Source organism: Equus asinus, chromosome 7, assembly GCF_041296235.1.
Source record: "Equus asinus isolate D_3611 breed Donkey chromosome 7, EquAss-T2T_v2, whole genome shotgun sequence".
In the NCBI taxonomy this organism is placed as follows: Eukaryota; Metazoa; Chordata; class Mammalia; order Perissodactyla; family Equidae; genus Equus; species Equus asinus.
The window spans coordinates 56652537-56673625 of record NC_091796.1 but is presented as its reverse complement, the minus strand read 5'-3'; the positions used below and the strand labels follow the sequence as shown (position 1 = coordinate 56673625).

The 21089-nt window shown below is 41.6% G+C and overlaps 1 protein-coding gene across 2 annotated transcripts in view; it reads left to right on the top strand.

Moving 5' to 3' along the window:
• Window positions 1-7516: 7516 nt before the first annotated feature.
• PTPN2 (protein tyrosine phosphatase non-receptor type 2) overlaps window positions 7517-21089 on the top strand; it is an 85378-nt gene continuing 71805 nt past the window's right edge. For both annotated transcript variants that reach the window (XM_014837304.3, XM_044773483.2), the window contains exon 1: window positions 7517-7974. In XM_014837304.3, coding sequence (XP_014692790.1) covers window positions 7906-7974 — 69 coding nt within the window. In that variant the 5' untranslated portion in view covers window positions 7517-7905. The remainder of the gene's footprint in view (window positions 7975-21089) is intronic.

The following is a 21089-nucleotide window of genomic DNA, read 5'->3' as shown; positions in this document are numbered from 1 at the left end:
AGAAGGCATGCCCTGGCTCACTGAATGGCGGAGAAGTCCCTATGGTGCTGCACTGGTAGAACTTGCTGGAAATCTTGTACAGCTGGCTGCCATAACAAATCACCACAAACTCGGTGGCTTGAGACAACAGCGACTTATTCTCTCCCAGTTCTGGAGGCCAGAAGTCAGAAATCAAAGTGTCTGCAGGGCTGTGCTCCCACCCGAAGGCTCTGGGGGAGAATCCCTCCTTGCTTCTGCCGGCTTCTGTTGGCTCCAGGTGTTCCTGAGGCTGCATCATTGTCACCCCTGCCTCCATCTCTATATGGCTTTCTCCTGTCTCAAATCTCTGCCCTCCTAAGGACATTTGTCATTGGATTTAAGGCCTTCCCAGATAAGCCAGGATGATCTCATCTCAAGATCCTTACCTTAATTACATCTGTAAAGTTCTTTTTTCCACACAGGGTCATACTCACAGGTTCTGGGCTGACACGTTTTTGGAACCATAAAACCCACTACATTACCTTCCAAAGCTTGTTGAAAATCGGCTCTCTAGGGGGCACAGGAAAGCTATTCATGGGGAGATGTCTCACCGAAAGGACTCTGCCACAAAACCACCACTAAGGAGTGGGGTGCTCGGGGAGGCCACTGGCTGCTGCAGGAGTCTGCTTCGCGAGCACACTGTAACCAGGAAGCAAACCCTTTCGTCCTGCAATGTCTCTTCACTGCCCTCTACTGGCAAAGCCTAATATGGTATCAAGTAGCAGAGGGAAAATATTTAACGGGCCCAGATCCATTTTCATATAGAAAGCAAAAAAGGAGACTTTGGAGGTTGAAGGCAATAAATTGATAACCAGCTCACTCAGACACCATGAGAGTTCATTTGAAAGTCTACCACACATGCTGTTTACTTGGATGATGTAGTTATTCTTTTAACACCATAATTTATTTGGGCTTTTACCAAAGCCATATTTTAGAGGCTATGAATGAAGTTGAACAAATATTAACATTTTTGTTAGATACATTAATCGTATTTGGTACAAACCTAGGCAGAAGATATAGTTTATAGCTCCAAAATATGGGATGAATGAATCCCCATCTTAATCCCACGAGCTCCATATCTGTACTCTTGTTGCTGGCAATTCAAGAGACTCTAGGGTGCATTGTGTGGCTCTGGAAGCTGTATACAGTCTTTTGCTATGTTCACTAGATGATGTCAACTTATTACATTTCATGTGAGATACTGTGTGTGGTTTCCACTTCTAAAGGAAACAGCACCATTTACTTTTATTAATTTAAATTTTTAAATGTTTATCGAGGTTAGCATACATACAATAAAGTGCAAAAATCTTAAATGTATATCTCAATGAATTTTTATACACACATACACACACATGAACGTGCAAACATGTGTATACTATATACAACCCAGATTAAGACATAGAATATTTCCAGAAACCAGAAGTTTTCCTCATGCTCCTTCCCAGTCAACACCCTGATCCCACCCTGACTGCCCCATAGGTAAGCACCACTCTGTTGCTTGAACTTCATGTAATCTTCATTTAAACATCTGTTGCCTTTTTTTGTTTTTTTAAGATTTTATTTTTCCTTTTTGTTCCAAAGCCCTCCGCTACATAGCTGTGTATTTTTAGTTGTGGGTCCTTCTAATTGTGGCATGTGGGATGCTGCCTCAGCGTGGCCTGATGAGCGGTGCCATGTCTGCACCCAGGATTCGAACTGGTCAAACCCTGGGCTGCCGCAGTGGAGCGTGCGAACTTAACCACTTGGCCACGGGGCCAGCCCCCTGCTGCCTATTTTTAAACTTCACATAAATGGAACCATATGGTATCTACTCTTTTGGAACCAACACGATTTGAAAACACCATCATTTCCCCATTGTACCAGTGTCAGTCTCTGTGAAACACACACACACACACACACACAAACACACACACAACTATATATGTATGAGCCTGTTTTTGGACTTTCTATTTAGTTCCGCTTGTCAGCAGGTCCACCCTTGCGTCAATACCACATTGTCTTTATAGCAGATCCTGATATCTAGAGTGATATACTTATTCTTGGCTACTCTTGGAACCTTGAGTTTGTTTCTGGATTATGTTCTGTTTCATTGTATTTGTCTATCTTTGCATGGTTTTAATTATTGTAGCTTTAGAATACATTTTAATATCTGGTAGAGTTAAAACTCCAGATTTCTCTTCCTCAAGATTATTTTGGCTATTCTTGGCCCCTTGAATTTTTATATAAATGTTAGATTCAGCTTATCAATTTCCACTGTTAAAGTGTCCAGACTAGGCCCAAGAGCGAGTCACTCATGCTGAGCCCCACGTCAGCAAACCAGGATTTACTTAAGTTTCTGCACTTGGCTCTCCAGGAAAACGAAGGCCTAGGTCAACCAATCAGCACTTGCCTGCTCAGCACACATTCTCTGACCCTTCTCCAAGGCCTCCCTCTGCTCCAGATAAGGAAAGTAACCCTGCTGTAACCAGTCAGCAAATGCCCTATATAACTTCCTTGTTACTGCTCACTTTGGTCTATAAAAATGTCACCTTGTACAGCAATTCAGAGCTCCTTTCTATGTGCTAGCCTGGACGCTACTCAATTCATGAATCGTTGAATAAACCTTACTAGATCAGTAAGTTATCTGTGGAAAATTTTCTTTTAATACCACAAAATAAAATTTGGCTGAGACTGCATCGAATCCACAGTTACTTTCAGAAATATTGGTAACTTTACAATCTTAAAGTTTTCAAGCCATGAACATCATATATCCTTCCATTTATTTAGTACTTCTTTTGTTCCTTTCAGTAATAGTTCGTGATTTTCAGCCTAGAGGACTAGCTAATCTTTTGTGAAATTTTTTCCTGAATAATTTATATTAAAAATTTTTAATTTTCTATTTGTTGCTGTTATATAGACTTACAATTGATTTTTTTAAATATTGATTTTATATTCAGTGACGTTGCTAAATCACTTATCAATCTAATAGTTTTCCTGTAGGTTATTTCAGATTTTATGTTTGAATAATCAATTGGCTGTAATAATGTCAACTTTGTTTCATTCTTTGCATTCATTACACAGTTTCTTAATTTTTCTCACCTATTGCTATGGCTATATAATGTTGAACGTAAGTGATGATACTGGGCATCGTTATTCTGTGTCCAATCTCAAGGGAGTGGTTGTAACCACTCAGAAAACTGCTCAGCAATATACGGTAGAGCTGAACATACATAAGCACTATGATCCAGAGCCCGCTCCTAGATAAGTCTCCAAGAAAAATGAGTGTATATGTCTACCACAAGACAAGCAAAAGAATGTTCATAACAGTACTCTTCATGATAACCCCAAAGTGGAAACAACCAAATTTAGAACAAATAAATAAATTGTGATAAAATAATGAATACTATTTAGCAGTGAGAATAAATGAACTATTTTACATGCAACAATATGGATGAATCTCACAAACATGTTGAGACTATCGACTGAGGAAAAATCACTACGATTTGAACAGCAGATATCTATCTGGGCAACTAGAATTGCAATTTGGGAGACATAGATTCAGGCAGAAACCCAATCACAGAAGAGGGGCTTAGGATTTTTAGGAGAAAAAGGGAGGATGAGGTGAGTGGTATTAAAGAAGAGTTCATTGTTGCTAGATGAGGTAAGGCTGGGTTTTTACTTTATAGATTGGCCTGAGATTCAATTATCAGGCAAAAGGGTAGACTTGTACTTCATTGATTGGTTAATGATTTGCTCATCAGCAACGTCCAGCTTTATCAGGCCTTACAAACAGGATATTCTTGTCCTTATTGACTTCTTGGAATGTTGGTGTTTTGGTCCAGTTTGTAACATAAAGAAAACAAGACATGCAAGGCAATCTCTCTGAAATGGCTCTGGTTCTATTTTAATATGGCTCCACTCATGTCATCTTTCACAAGCTAAAGAAGTTAGACACAAAAAAGTATACATTGTATAATTAAATACAGTTCAAAAAGGCGAAACTAATCTGCTGTGTTAGAGGACAGGGTGCTTGTTACTCAGGGTGAGGGTGGTATCTCAGATGGAGCTAGAGGGGGTTTCTGGAGGACGGCTAAAGTTTCTGCTCTTGACCTGAGTAGGGGTATACAGCTGTGTTCATTTTGAGACTATATACGTATTTATTTATTTTAAAAATATACATGTACTTAACTGAAGTTCCATTCTCACTGAAAACTGTGAAACACAGCAAATGTCTGCCCAGCTCTGTAAATGCACATCTCCCACACAGACAGTTGACTTTTGGGTTGTATTTTGATATGTTTGTCCCTTTGAAGTTCCAGCTATGAGGGTTAAGAGTAGTAAGTAGAGTTTGCCCTGAAAAGGGTATAAATTCCTGATGTTAATCATTTGGAGAAGAGGAGCTTCTTAGATAGGAAACTGAAAATTAGAAGGCAGGCCTTGTTCCAGTGAAAGAAGGGATTCTAAACTCTGGTTGTGTCTTTTTTCCTTTGGTCTAGACTAGTGGTTCCCAACCTGTGGGCTGCAGAAGCTGAAGAGGCCAAGACATTGCTATGAATTTGTATATGCAATCCAGCAAGCATTATCCGTAAAGTGAATAAATGTCTCATACATATGTTACTATTATTTTAAAATACACATGGCTGCTTTTTAAAGAAATAAGAATGCATTAGAAAAGAATTTCTAAATTAATTGTAGACTTTATTATGTATTTTCTCAAATATATAAAAAATATATACATAAAAGTACAGCTACTATCAAGGAAACTCTAGCAAAAGCCTAGGTATGGGATCCTTGGAAATGGAAAAGCAGGAACTAGTTGGATTGGGCATTATATGCCAGAGAGAACAAGCTACTTGTATGTATGTAAACAAAATACTTACATATTTTGTAAGTAGAATATCTAGAAGCAAGTTACTCTGTTGTTTTCATCCTTGAGCTTTAAGAAAACCTTGTATATCTGTTTTAGATCAATAGTTTTCAAACGTCAACATGCATAAGAATCCCCTGGAAAGCTTTTCAAAGCAGTTTCGTGGATGCCTTCACCAGATTCTGATTCAGTGGGTTGGGGTGGGGCCTTAAATTTGGCTTTCTAATAAGCTCATAGTGGATGCAAATAAAGCTTATGTGAGAACCACTGCCTTAGAATCTTAACTGCACTCAGCAAACTAAGACAAACTGTTAGAGGGGCAAGTACTACTCCCCCAGACAGGGAGGTTGACAAGTGAGTTCCAAAGAGATGGTAAATACCTAGTGACAAGAATTGTTGCTTTGAGACCAAAACGCCCTTGCTTTGAGGGAAACATCCCACCACTGCTAACCTTGGGGGAAATCAGTTGATTTTAAGTGGGCAAATGGGTTGCCTTTCCTTCATAGAATAGTATATATTTTCAGGCTGGCAAGCAATCTGATGAGCTGATTGATGCCAGCAATGATGGGGTACACTGGGAGATACCATGCTTTTAATCTAAATGATCAGTTTCAATGACAGAATTTCAGAAACCAGGACAATCAGATTGTGGGATATTTCTGGAAGGAGCTTTCATGTATTCCTTAATTACACTATGTAAGTAGAATGGTTGGTTGACTGCTTAATTTTCTGTTATTACGATTTCTTCTAGCTCCTATAGCTTACTCTTTTCTCTGATCAGTTTTCATTATTTTACATGTATGTGGGTTTTTTTGCCCAACTACTTTTCTGCCCAAGTATTTTAATCCTCTCAGGCAGCTCTATCTCATAGAACTTCAATGATATATGCCCTCTGCAATACATTAGCCACTAGCCACATGTGGCTATTGAGCATTTGAAATGTGGCTAGTGCAACTGAGGAACTGAATTCTTAACTTCTGTTAAAGAAAAGAATTATTCACGACACTTGTTGAAGAGGATAAGGTGGAGAAGACCTTATTCAAGGTGTGGGGGAGGAGCAGTGTGATAGTATAAGGACCACTGCCATGGGTCTTGCAGTGGGAGAGAGATTGGGCTCAACTCTGAATACAAAATGGGCAAGTGGGAATTCATAGCTGCAGCGCAGGGTAGGGGGTCAGTGGATGGAAAATTACAAAGAGGTGTTTAAATACAAAATTCAACTGAGTAAATTTTAAAGATCTTATCGGCTTTATTCAATGATTCACGAATCTGGTAGCAATCCAATCCAGCAGGTAGAAAGGAGCTCTGAGGAACCATACAAAATGAAAGACTTTTATAGGCAGAAGGGAACAGGAACAAGTTAGTTATACCAGGCAAACAATTGGATTGATTTATTGCAAGGGCACTTTCCTCTAGGAGATGGCAGGGCTCTATCAAGGCAGATCACCTACCTAGTACTCACCAGGTGATTCCTGATTGACTTGTTTAAGATTCCATTTCTGGGAGAGCCTAAACTGTAATTATGTCTAGGTTTGGTGATGTGGAGCTCAACAAGCAACTCCATTTTGGGCCTACTGTCTTGTTTTTAACAGAGGAAACATCAGGAGGACTCTGGCTAAACCGACCTAACAGGATTCTTGCTGAAGGCAGGCCACGATGATCAGATATCACCTAAGGGACGTTGGAGGATGAAGAACCTGATTAAATATCAAAGTGACCAGATATTGAGAATTGGCAATTCTGGCTAAACTGACTTAGCAGGATTCTTGCTAAAACTGGACAATGCAGAAACAGGGAAATCCAAGAGTCAAGGCCTAGTCGAAAAAGAACTCAAGAGAAACCTGAGTCGAGGAGAGAATCTTTATTTCCTTAATTGAAATTTAAATTTCAATATTGGACTGCACAGCTAAAATTTTTCTAAGCCTTCACACTTCTTATGGAGATGATATAAGATATTACAAGCACATGAGTTTACCAACAATGAATTATCTTACTCCGAAGCAAGATGACTTTCATAACCGTCACATTTGTTTGGTAAAAGATGATGTTCTTTTTTTTTCTCTTAAGATTGGCACCTGAGCTAACAACTGTGGCCAAACTTTCTTTTTTTTTCTGCTCTATCTCCCCAAATCCCCCCAGGTACATAGTTGTATATCTTAGCTGCAGGTCCTTCTGGTGGTGCTATGTGGGATGCTGCCTCAACGCGGCCTGACGAGGTGTGCCATGTCCGCGCCCAGGATCTGAACCAGCGAAACCCTGGGCCGCTGCAGCGGAGCGTGGGAACTCAACCACTCGGCCACCGGGCTGGCCCCCTTGTTCTTTTTATAGGTAACACTAACTTTTAAGTTGTGTAACGTTTACTTAACAAGCTGTATTTTCCCTAACTCTAGGAGTGGTTGCCTCTCCTTTTGCCATAGTGGTTTATTTGGCACAAAACCCGCAGGCATACAGGAATTAGCATCAAGGATGGTTTACATTCTCTGAAAGGGCTGAGAAATCTGTCCCAAAGTTGAACACAGGTCACCAAACTGACCTAGATGATGTTTAAAATAAATTTCAAATACCGCATTAAAAAAAAATCAAGACTAGGAAGGAAAAGAGAACTGGGACGGCAAGAAGGAAGGAGGTCTTCTCACGGGACTTCCTTGGCCTGCTGCACTCCTGGGAACCTCGCGGTACTCCACCTCCTCCCTCCGACCAGCCCGAGCGAGTCCTGGGGGCGGGCCACCTTCGGCCCAGACTCTCGGGACAGCAGCCTCTGGGTGGTGCCTTTGGCCCCGCCCCCTATCCACCTGGGCTCCCTCTGGACCACGCCTCCCCGAGCGCCCCGCCCAGCCGCAGTCGGACCGGCTCGGCGCGAGTCAGCGCGCTGACGTCCGACGCTCCAGGTACTTTCCCCGCGGACGGCCCGGACAGGCGTGGGGGCGGGGCGGCGAGCGGAGCGCGCATGCGCCGCAGCGCCAGCGCTCTCCCCGGATCCTGAGGGGCCTGAGCCTCTCCGCCGGCGCAGGCTCCGCTCGCGCCAGCTCGCTCCCGCCGCCATGTCTTCTACCATCGAGCGGGAGTTTGAGGAGCTGGATGCTCAGAATCGCTGGCAGCAGTTGTACTTGGTGAGTCGCGGGCTCGCGCGGCAGCCGCTGTCCTCCTCGAGGACCCAGGCTCGCGCCAGGCGGCTCTCGCCCGCCTCCCCCGCCTCCCGCTCGGGGCGGAAGTGGCGGCGCGCGGGCCGCGTCAGGGGCGCGCTTGCGCCGACCGAGTCTCCGGTTCCTTTTGAAAAAAAGCCTGGTTGAGGGTGCTAGTCTTAAGCGCAAGCGCAGAGTTAGTTCTGGAAGGTGGCGCCACAGCGGCGCCTTGTGGCGGGCGTGGACGTGTTCTGCGGCCCCTGGGGACCCAGGGGGGCGGGGGGCGACCGGTGAGACCTGGGAGCGATCAGAGGGGCCGCGGGGGGCGGTGGGACCGCGGCGGGGCGGTGGGGCCGCGGGGAAGCGTGGGGAGGGGCGGGGGTGGCGGGGAGCCGGCGGCAGCCTCGCGGTCGCTCGCACGCCCCTGCGCCTGGCTCTGCCCACGGACCCCTTTTCCCCTGGCCAGGTGTCCTGGCCGAGCGGGCGGAGGCCGGCCGCGGCGCCCAGTTCCGAAGCCGCGGCCGCTCGTGCCTCGGGTGCTGGCGGTGGCTCCCGGGCCTCTCGGAGCGGCAGTGCCGAAGCCGCAGAGTCGGCCAGAGCTCCTGGCGCCTCAGCTGTTAATTTTCTCAGAGCCCCGTGTCAGCGTGTGGGTCGTCCTCCACAAAGAGCTTGCAGGAACGAGGATAGGCTTTGTTTGTATTAGTTAAATAATAAGGATGTTGTTCTATTTGAATTTGTTTTACTAAGGCATACTTTACGTACAGTAAAAGACATGTATGTAGTTAAGCAAGTTTCATAAATGTATACATCTGTGCGAGCGCTACTCAAATCACAATAAAGAACCTTTCCACCACCCCAGAAGGTGCCCTCATGCCCCCTTCTCCACCCTATAGGCCACCACTGTTCAGATTTCTTATCACCATAGAATAATCTTGGCTTTTCTCGAACTCATAAGTGGAATCATGTATGTAGTTGAACTCTTGTGACTAGCTTCTCTAGATCAACTAGAGAACCTTTTAATTAAAACAAGTTTGTCTCTGTTAAAATGATTTAACTGCCTGTTCTTTACTGTTTAATTATTAGTATAGTATTCCCAAGGTTGAATTGAGTGGTTGACGAGTTAAGTGCTGCTCCTGCTGTTCGGTTCAGTCTGTGTACAGTAAAAGGGAAAAAAGAAAAGGGCTTTCCTGTAAATCTGGATGATCCTGGGTTTTTCCCCCTTCCATTTAATTAGATGACAGTAAAAAGTGTTTCTTTTGTCATTATGTTTAGAATCTAACATTTTCTTCTTGAACACATTAGCAGGAAGTAGAGTAAATACCCTGACTCACATGGGTACAGAGTATGTTAGAATAGGGTACTAACTTTGAAGAATGCTGGTAAGGACTTTTCCAATTATAGAAAATTTTAAATGCAAATTTTAGTAGGAATCTTAAAGTGAGAGCCTGCCAGCTGTCTTCTCTGGTTACATTTGTTTTAGTAGAGGCTGCTGTCTCCAAGTTGCTAGTGATATATCAAAATACTGATTTGAGAACAGAAAGGTGAAGGCTACAACTTAATTCAGCTTAACATTTTGGTTAAGCAATTTGATTTTTTTTGTTTGGTATCTTTAATATCCTTGAAAATTCAATGAAAACTGTAATCCCTCACGAGAAAAAGGCATTGACTTACATCTGCTGAAAATTTCACGTTCAGTTTCGAGGAGTTCAGGAAATCCTTCCATGGACTTGTGCCTCAGAATCCTTTAGTTTAGTGGGTTGGTCAATGCTCTTATTTTTATTTTTTCCTAATGGAAGAACAAGAGCATTGGTTTGGTCAGTAGAAATCATGCAGTACACACTGGTGTTATAGTAAAAGTAGGTCACAAACCAAGAAAGTTAGTAACAAAAAGCAAGTCTAGGAAGAGTTTAGACTAAGTGTTTTCCTCTGACCCTGGAGTATCCATTCAGCCCTTCTATAGCTATGTACTGAGCATCAGTGGCATGCCAGCCCCTGCTCTGGGCCTTGGAGATTCAGCAGAGAATGCCACAGACGAAGCTCCTGCTCTTGAGGAGCTTACATTCTAGGGCTTGTTCTCTTGAGGGCCTCCTTGCAATTGCATAATTTCATTCATTCACTCTTAACACACCTGTTATGTGCTAGTGTTAGACTGAGTCCCTGCTCTCAAGGATCCAGACTCATGGGGAGTAGTAAATACGTAAGCATGTTAAAACATAAAAGTAATAAATGCAAAAGCTGTGTTAAGCACGGGGTGCTGTACATTCCCAAAGGGGCACACCTGGGAGTTCTGGTGACACTTCCTGGAGGAGAGAGGGCCTTACCTAAGTCTTGAAGGACAAGTAGGCCAGGTGAAGCGAATGAGGGAGGAAGAGAGAATTAGTGTTCCCGAGAAGGAAGAAATGTGTGTAAAGTTCCAGTTCATAGAATGCCAAGAGAACTACCAACAATTTAGCCTGGCGAGGAATGGGGTGTGAAGTTGAGGAGCTAGAGAGAGAAGGCCAGAGAGTAAGACAGAGCCTATGAGGCCCTTGAAGATCAGACTGAGGAATTTGAGCTACTCCATAGGACTCACCAAGGAATTTTAAGCCTGGAAGTACCGTGATCTTAGTATTTACTTTTTAGTGTGATCATTCTACCAGTGGGTTGGATGGGACTAACTAAAGGCCCGTAGCACAGGGAAATGGTCTGTTGGAGTAAACCTGAAGAGAAATGTTGAGCCCTTGAGCTAAGGCAGTAGCAGGAGGAATGAAGGGGAGATCGAGATTTGAAATGGTAAGGGGATAGATGTGTTTGGTTTTGAAACTGTTCAATTCAGTTTAAGGTACCTGTAAGACATCGAAATGGAAATAGTTTAACATATAAATTTGGAGTTCAGGAGAAGTCTGAGCTATAAATGTGATTTTGGAAGTCATGAGCACGTAGGTGATGTTTCAGGTCCTAGACATGGATAAGATCACTCAGGGAAAATACAGAGGGTTTAGAAATGCTAAAGTCCAAGGACAGAATCCTGACAGACAACAACATTTAAAAGCGTAGGTAGAGAAAGAAGAGCTTGCAAAAAAGACTGGAGAGGAATAGTCATGGAAATGAGGAGAAAATCAGTGGTGGGGTGTGGAGGGAGTTGATGGTCAGCAGGACTGCATGCTGTGGATGGGACAAATGAGTTCAAAACTGAGAGGCTCCATTGAATTAACGACTAGAAGATCAACAGGTATCTTAAAGAGAGGAATTTCAATGGGGTACAGAAGTCAGATGCCAGGCGTTGAGAAGAGAAGGTGGAAAGAAGTAGAAACCAGCAAGAACAAGTGTAGACCACTCTTTTAAGAAACCCAACTTGATGGGATAGAGTGAGGAAAGGTAGCTAAAATGAAACATGATTATGTGACTTCTCTACTTAAAACTTTCAGTGGTTTTCCATTGCTCATAAAGTAAAATTACACCCCTCCTATGGCTCACGAGACCACATGTCCTGCCTCTCCATATGACTTTCTTCCCTGTTTTCCAGTGGGTTCTGTTCCTTGAAATGTGCAAGTCCATTCTCCCTTAGAGCCTTTATAAATGTAGTTTTCTTTACCTTAGTACAACTCTTCCCAACCACCCACCCCCTCCCCCCCGCCCCGTTTCTTTTCCCTTTTACTTAACTGCCTCCTACTCATCCTTGAAGTCTCACTTCCTTAAGGGGGCCTTCCCAACCCTCCCATGCAGCGTATGATCCCCTGTTACATACTTCTATGGGATCCCATGGACTTCCTCTTTCATAGCAGCACATTGGATCTAATGGAGCAGCAGATTAGGGAACATAATTTGCATTAAGCAAACCGCTATTGCTTGAGTAGGGAAAAAGTAGTTAAGTGGGCTGTCTGCTTTGTATATCCTAACAGTGGGTGATATTTATGATAATGTTTGAGGAGAGTTGTGCTTTTTTGGCAATGCTAATTGGACTAGGAAAAGAAAGGCTTTACACTTGAGCAGAAACTAGATATAACTAAAAGCTAGACTTGCTTAGTGGTATGAGAACTTTACACCTTATTGATAGTCTTGTAGGAAAAGCGAATTTATTATTTTGAGTCTGAAACACTCTGGCCCCTTACTCCTTTTTACTCCCTTTGAACAGTTGCGTTTGTGTGTGTGTATGTGTGTGTGTGAGGAAGATTGTCCCTGAGCTAACATCTGTTGCCAATCTTTCTCTTTGTTTTTGCGTGAGGAAGATTGTCACTGAGCTAACATCTGTGCCAGTTTTCCTCTATTTTATGTGGGATGCCGCCACAGTGTGGCTTGACGAGCAGTGCTAGATACGCACCTGGGATCCAAACCTGTGAACCCCAGGCTGGCAAAGTGGCGTGTGTGAACTTAACCACTGCGTCACTGGGCCGGCCCAACAGTTGCCTTTATAACATAACTTTCGATAATAGGAGGTTTCTTGGGAATGAATTACTGAGTTGGGGCAGAACAGACTATTAGTTTGAGTTTATCTTCACTACCTCATCAGAGCTTCATGTAGGCAATGCCAGTACCTTTTGCAAATTAGGCACTTACTAGGCACTGGATAAATATTTGTTGAATAATGACTTCTTACTAGAGAAGGATGACTTGATATGTTTACATCATTAGGGGATAAACCTAAAGAGAGAGGTTGGAGGTTGAAGAAATAGAAGGGATGATTGTTGGAGCCAGAAACCTCAGAAAGCAGGAGCTGACGGGATCAAGAGCTCACAGGAAAGGGCACAATTGGCAGAGGTGATATTACTGGAAAAGTCTAATTTGATCTGACTGACAAACTAGTAGCATTATTTTAGTCTGAGGTTAATTCTGGCTTTTTGGGAAATGTTCATGATTGCCTTTTTTCCTTTCCTTTAGTCACTGCTGATTGCCGTCTGAATCAGGCTGCAGCATGAGAAGGGCAGAGAAAAGGAACGGAGTTTAGTAAGCCTGTTGGGGAAGCGAGTAAAACTGTAGGGAAATGGGAAAAGCTAAGTCATGGAATAATGTTCCTAGTAAGTGGTGGCTCAGAAAGAATTTGGTTGATTAATCAGAGTTTAGGAACCATGTTCTTAACTGTTCATTTTTCTTTCTTTCTTTTTTTTGGTGAGGAAAATTGGCCCTGAGCTAACATCTGTTGCCAGTGTTCCTCTTTTTACTTGAGGAAGATTGTCACTGAGCTAACATCTGTGCCAGTTTTCCTCTGTTTTCTATGTGGGATGCTGCCACAGCATGGCTTGATGAGTGGTGTGTAGGTCCACGCCCAGGGTCCAAACCTGTGAACCCTAGGCTTCCAGAGCAGAGTGCACGAACTTAACCACTATGCCACTGGGCTGGCCTCTGGTCATTTTTCTTTATTAGAAATTCATAGTTCAAATATTGTCAGAGTAGCAGCAGTTTTTACCATTTGTGGGTCAGCTAATTTTTAGAAGTAAGATATCAACCAAGCTTTATTCTTTTAGTACTTACAGTGGGCAGCCAGTTAGGCAGGATGAATTAAAGCTGTTTTGTTGTAAAACACTCCCCAGTAGACATTCTCCTCCTGTTGTTTAATCTTAGTGCTCAGTGCTTTTACATGGTTGCACAGGCTCTTCCTGTATCAAATTCCTTGAATTTCCTTGAAGATCGCCTGCTTTGTCACACAGTAGAGTCTTTGCACGTGTTGGATATACTCTGTGCCTGCCTTGTCTATCTGGGAAACATTTTCCAGGCTAGACTCTAGTCTCCTCAGGCAAAGCTATATGCTCCTTTTTCTCTGATTCCTGAGCCCTCTCTATTCTTTTATTAGGGTATGAGTCACATTGTTTTATAACTGCTTGTCTGTGTAGCTCCTTGAGAGTTGCCTCATTTTTTTGTTTCACCACCATCTGCTTGTAGGCCTGAGAACCTGTGTAGATGCTCAGTAAGTATTCACTAAACAAAAGAATACTGCTCACTTTCTAGAATGTCAGCACCTTGGTTTATTCCATTTCCACCTCCACCCCATTCACAGCTGAGGAAACACTCTTCCAGCATGAAGTTGTGACTTACGTAAAGTTACCGTATCCATTAGTGACACAACTGGGAGCCAAATCTAGTCCTTGTGATTCTCATTTCAGCGTTATCCTAATTTGCCAGTGTGACCGCCTATGTTGTTTTCTTATGATCTACTTGAGATTAACAGCACTGAGGGAATCACTTAAATTTTTGTGGCAAGGAGGGAGTGGAATATGTTATAATGAATAGGGTCATTTTGGGACTGGGGGCCTTTAAAACAGTATCTGGGATCCATGAATCAGACTGGAAAGGGATTTCCAAGTCCCCTGAAACTGTATGCTAAATTATATATATGTACCTGGGTATTTAGTTTCTAGGTGATTCCATAGGTTTTGGGAGATTCTTAAGTGGATCTCTGTGACTTCTCAAAAGGACCACTGCTTTAAGGGAAAGCAGCCTTGGGAATGGTGACCCAACAGAGAATACATCACTAGAAATCAGACTGTGTTTTGCCTTTGACATACTTTATGTAGGTTACTGATACCTATAATTATGGAAATCCAGCTTGTGTTTGTCTCCCAGCCTTTTTAGCTTGCCTCTTGTTCAGTTTCCTGATTTTAACCAGAATCTCCAACAGCTCTTTTTGGCTTCTCCCACGTCATTACTATGCACAGGATTCCCTAGTCCCAGTTGGAGAACTGTTACGGGTCTTTTGCAGTCTCCTGCTCTTCTGTCTCCCTGCTTAATCTCTTTGTTCTGTTACGCTGCTCACTCTCTTCCAGAGAGTAAACCAGAGATAGGGACAGATGAGATCTAGGAAAGAGAAATTAAAATGAACACAAGTGTGCTCTTCACTTTCTCAAATAAGCATACATTTGATTTGTTTCCCCTCGGAGTTCTTATCTAGCTTCTCTATGCTCTCTTCCCTGTCAGCAGCCTGGTAGTTCCACTTAACACTCCATTATGGTCTTTATTTTTTGTTGGTAAGCTGTTAGGGACAGAGAACATTTAAACCAACTGCTGTATTTTTTTTTTTTTTTAAGATTTTATTTTTTCCTTTTTCTTCCCAAAGCCCCTCGGTACATAGTTGTATATTTTTTGTTGTGGGTCCTTCTAGTTGTGGCATGTGGGACGCTGCCTCAGCGTGGTTTGATGAGCAGTGCCAGTCTGCGTCCAGGATTTGAACCAGCGAAACACTGGGCCACCTGCAGCGGAGCGTGTGAGCTTAACCACTTGGCCACGGGGCCAGCCCCACCAACTACTGTATGTTTTACCACAAAAATATTTAATTGGATGTCTACCTCATTCCTTATACCTAAATAAAATCCTGGTTGAGCAATGATATAAACAAAAGAAATGAAGCCATAAAACTGGATAAGAAAACACTGGAGAAAATTTTTTGTAATCGTAGAATAGGGAAGGCCTTTCTGAGCCATGATGCAAAAAATCTTGAAAAGGCTGATAGAAATCTGATTTTATGAAAATTTAAATTTTCTACATGAAAAAATACCATAAGCAAGGTCAGAAGATAATAAATTGAAAAAATATTTGCAATATATGACAAAGGCTTAACTTCCTTAATATGTAAAGAGCTCCTACATGTCAAAAAGAGAAAGGAAGTACCAATGGCTTTTAAAAATAAGGGAAGCTGGGGGCTGGCCCCATGGCCTAGTGGTTAAGTTTGGCACGCTCTGCTTCCACAGCCCAGGTTCGGTTCCTGGCCATGGACCTCTTCCACTCGTTGGTGGCCATGCTGTGGCGGTGACCCGCATACGAAATAGAGGAAGATTGGCACAGATATTAGCTTAAGGCAAATCTTCCTCAAGCAAAAAGAGGAGGATTGGCAACAGATGTTAGCTCAGGCTGAATCTTCCTCAGCAAAAAAAAAAAAGTGAAGCTGTTCAACTTCATTCATAATGATAATTGCAAACTATAAGTACAATAAGACCATTTTTCACCTATCAAAGATCAAAAAGTTTGACAGTATAACAGCAGATGAAGGTATGGGGAAACAGCTATTATAGAAGTGTACATTGATACTGCTTCTTTGGAGGGTTATCCCATGCAGCATTATTTGTAGTAGCTAAAGACTGGAAATAACCTACATGTCCATTGTAGAAGAGTGGTTAAATAATGAATACTATTCAAGTGTTAAAATAGACATGTGAGATCTATGTGGAAGGATTTCCAATATATGTTAAGTGAAAAAAGCAGGGTGCAAAACAGTATGCTAATATTTGTTTCATAGGGGTGGGATAGATAGAAGGAGGGAGGGAGGGAGGAAGGCAGGTGACCACTTATATATGGATAAAGTATCTCTGGGAAGAAGAAACTAGTTAGTATAACGAAATTTGCCATTTTAACCATTTTTAAGTATACGATTCAATGTCGTTGATTACATTTACATTGTTGTGCAACCAACACCACTATTTCCAAAACCCTTTGAGCACCCCAAACAGAAACTCTGTATCCATGAAGCAATAACTCCCTATTCCCCCCTCTGCTAGCCTCTGGTAACATCTACTCTACTTTCTATCTGTGAATTTATCTATTCTAGGTATCTCATACAAGTGAAGTCATACAGTATTTGTCCCTTTGTGTCTGGCTTATTTCACTTAGCATAATGTTGTCAAGGTTGAACTATGTTCTAGCCTATATCAACTTCATTCCTTTTTATGGCTTACTAGTATTTTTTTGTATGTATAATACCACATTTTGTTTATCCATTCCTCTGTTAGTGGACAGTTGGGTTCTTTCCACCTTTTAACTGTTGTGAATAATGCTGCTATGAACATTAGTGTGCAAATATCCATTAGAGTTTCTGTTTTTAATTCTTTTGGACTTAGACCTAGAAGTGGAATTGCTGGATAATGTGGTAATTGTATGTTTAGCTTTTTGAGGAACTGCTAAACTGTTTTCCACAGTGGCTGCAACATTTTACATTCCCACCAGCAATGTTTGAGGATTCTGATTTCTGCACATCCTCACTAACGCCTGTTTTCCATTTTTTAAATTATAGACATGCTAGTGGGTATGAAGTGGTATCTCCTTGTGGTTTAGATTTGCATTTCTCTAATCACTAAGGATGTTGAGCATCTTTTTAAGGTGCTTATTGACCATTTGTATATCTTCAGAGAAATGTCTATTCAAGTCTTTTGCCTTTTTTTTAATGAAGACTTTATTTTTTTAGAGCAGTTTTAGGTTCACAGCAAATTTGAGGGGAAAGATACAGATATTCTGATATACCCTCTGTCCCAACACATATACAGCCTCACCCATTATCAAAATCTCCCGTCAGAGTGATACATTTGTTACAATTGATGAACCTACGTTGACATTGACACATCATAATCATTCCAAGTCCTTAGTTTACCTTGGGGTTCACTTTTGGTGGTGTACATTCTATGGGTTTTGACAAATGTACGTGTATCCATCATTATGACATCAGAATATTTTCACTGCCCTAAAAATCCTCTCTGGTCTGCCTGTTCATCCCTCCTCCCCATCTCCCAGCCTCTTACAACCACACTGATCTTTTTACTGTCTCCATAGTTTTGCCTTTTCCAGAATGTCGTATAGTTGGAATCATACAGTATGTAGTCTTTTCAGATTGGTTTCTTTCATTTAGCAATATGCATTTAAGTTTCCTCCATGTCTTCATGGCTTGATAACTCATTTCTTTTTGGCACTGAGTAATATTCCACTATCTGGACGTAACACATTTTATTTATCCATTCACCTACTGCAGGACATCCTGGTTACTTCCAAGTTTTGGCAATTATGAATAAAGCTGCTATAAACATCCATGTGTAGGTTTTTGTGTGGACATAAGTTTTGAGCTCCTTTGGTGTAAATACCAAGGAGTGCAATTGCTGGATCATATCGTAAAAGTATGTTTTGTTTTATAAGAAACTGGTAAACTGTCTTCCAAAGTGGCTGTACCATTTTGTCTTTCTACCAGCAGTGAATGAAAGTCACTGGTGCTCTACATCCTTGTCAGCGTTTGGTGCTGGTCCAGATTTTGGCCATTCTAATAAGTATCTTTGCCAATTTTAAAATTTTTGTCCTTTTGTTGTTGAATTGTAGGATTTTTTAATGTATTTTGGTTATTAATCCCTTGTCAGATATATGATATGCAAATATTTCCTCCTGATCTGTGGGTTTTCTTTTCACTCTATAGTGTCGTTTGATGCGCAAAAGTTTGTAATTTTGATGAAGTCTAATTTATCTATTTTTCTTTTGTCACCTGTGCTTTTGGTGTCATAATTTAAGAAACTATTGCCAAATCCAAAATCATGAATGTTTTCAATCTCTATGTTTTCTTCTAAGAGTCTTATAGTTTTAGCACTTACATTTAGGTCTTTGATTCATTTTCAGTTAATTTTTGTATATGATAAGGGTCCAATTTCTTTCTTTTGGATGTGGATATCCAGTTTTCCCAACACTATTTGTTGAAAAGACTGTCATTTTCACATTGAATGGTCTTAGCCCCATTGTTGAATATCAATTGACCATGAATCTAAGGGTTTATTTCTGAACTTTGTACTCTATTCCATTGATTTATATGTCTGTCTTTATGCCAAACTACACTAATTTGATTACTGTAGCTTTGTAGTAAGTTTTGTAATCAGGAAGTTTGAGTCCTCCAACTTTGTTACTCCTTTTCAAGATTGTTTTGGCTATTCAAGGGTCCCTTGAAATTCCATATAAATTTTGGGATGAGTTTTTCCATTTCTGCAAAAATTGTCATTGGAATTTTGATAGGGCTTCTATTGAATCAGTATACAGGTAGACCTCAGAGATGCAATCACATGAACTTAAAGTAAGTCACATGAATTTTTTTGGTTTCCTAGTGCATATAAAAGTTATGTTTACACTATACTGTAGTCTGTTGAGCATACAATAGCATTATGTCTAAAAAAACAATGAACATACCTTAATTAAGAAATGCTTCACTGGGGGGCCGGCTAAGTGGCATAGTGGTTAAGTTTGTGTCCTCCGCTTCGATGGCCCAGGGTTTGCAGGTTTGGATACTTGGCATGGACCTACACACCACTCATCAAGCCATGTTGTGGCGACATCCCACATACAAAATAGAGGAAGATTGGCATAGATGTTAGCTCAGGGACAATCCTCCTCATAGAAAAAACCCCAAAACAAACAAAAAACTTTATTGGGGTTTGCTGGATGGTGTAATGGTTAAGTTTGCGTGCGCCACTTTGGCAGCCCAGGGTTCGCGGGTTTGGATACCAAGTGTGGACCTACACACTGCTCATCAAGCCATGCTGTGGCAATGTCTCACCTACAACATGGAAGAAAATTGGCACAGATGTTAGCTCAGGGACATTCTTCCTCTCCAAAAAAAATACTTTATTGCTAAAAAATGCTAACCATCACCTGAGCCTTCAGTGAGTTGTAATCTTTTTGCTGGTAGAGGGTCTTGCCTGGATGTTGATGGCTGCTGACTGATCAGGGTGGTGATTGCTGAAGGTTGGGGTGGCTGTGACAATTTCTTAAAATAAGACAACAGTGAAGTTTGCTGCATCGATTAACTCTTCCTTTCATGAACGATTTCTCTGTAGCATGAGATACTTTTTGATAGCATTTTACCCACAATAGAACTTCTTTCAAAATTGGAGTCAGTCCTGCTGCTGCTTTATCAACTAAGTTTATGTCATGTTTGAAATCTTTTCTTGATATTTGAACAGTCATCACAGCATCTTCACCAGGAGTAGATTCCATCTCAAGAAACCACTTTCTTTGCTCATCCGTAAGAAGCAACTCCTCATCTGTTCAAGTTTTATCATGAGGTTGCAGCAATTCAGTCGTATCTTCAGGCACCACTTCTAGTTCTCTTGCTGTTTCCACCACATCTGCAGTTACTTCATCCACTGATGTTTTGAATCTTTCAAAGTCATCTGCGAGGGTTGGAATCAACTTCTTCCAAACTCCTGTTAATATTGATATCTGACCTCTTCCCATGAATCACGAATGTTCTTAATGGCATTTAGAATGGTGAATTCTTTCCTGAAGGTTTTTAATTTACTTTGCCCAGATTCATCAGAGGAATCATTGTCTATGGTAGCTATAGCCTTACGAAATGTATTTCCTAAATAATAAGACTTGAAAGTCGAAATTCCTCCTTGAGCCATGGGCTGCAGAATGGATGTTGTGTTGGCAGGCATGAAAACAACATTAATCTTATTGTACATCTCCATCAGAGCTCTTGGGTGACCAGGTGCATTGTCAATGAGCAGTAAAATTTTGAAAGGAATCTTTTCTCTGAGCAATAGGTCTCAATGGTGGGCTTAAAATATTCAGTAAACCATGTTGGAAACAGGTGTCCTGTCATCCAGGCTTTATTGTCCCATTTATAGAGCCCAGGCAGAGTAGATTTAGCATAATTCTTAAGGACTCTAGGATTTTTGGAATGATAGGTGAATGCTGGCTTCACCTTAAAGTCACCAGCTGCATTAGTCCTTAACAAGAGAATCCGCCTGTTCTTTGAAGCCAGGCATTGACTTCTCTCTAGGCGGCATCTTCAGCCAACCTTTGCCAGCCTCAAACTTTTCTTCTGCAGCTTCCTCACCTCCTAGCCTTCATAGAATTGAAGAGAATTATGGCCTGGGTTTGGATTAGCTTTGGCTTACGGGAATGCTGTGGCTGGTTTGATCTTCTATCCAGACCACTAAACGTTTCCATATCAATAATAAGGCTGTTTTGCTTTCTTTTCATTTGTGTCTTCAATAGAGTAGCACTTTTAATTTCCTTCAAGAACTTCTCCTTTGCCTTCCCAACTTGGCTGTTTGGTGCAAGAAGCCTAGCTTTCGGCCTATCTTGGCTTTCAACATTCCTTCCTCACTAACCTTAATCATTTTAGCTTTTGACTTAAAGTGAGAGATGTGCAATTCTTCCTTTCACTTGAACACTCAGAGGCCCTTGTAGGGTTGTTAATAACTTCAATATTCATGTGTCTCAAGGAATAGGGAGGCCTAAGGAGAGTGGGAGAGATGCAGGAATGACTGGTCAGTAGAGTAGTCAGAACACACACAACATTTATCAATTAAGTTTGCTGTCTTGTGAGCATGGTTCATTGTGCCCCAAAACAGTTACAATAGTAACATCAAAAATCACTGTTCACAGATCAC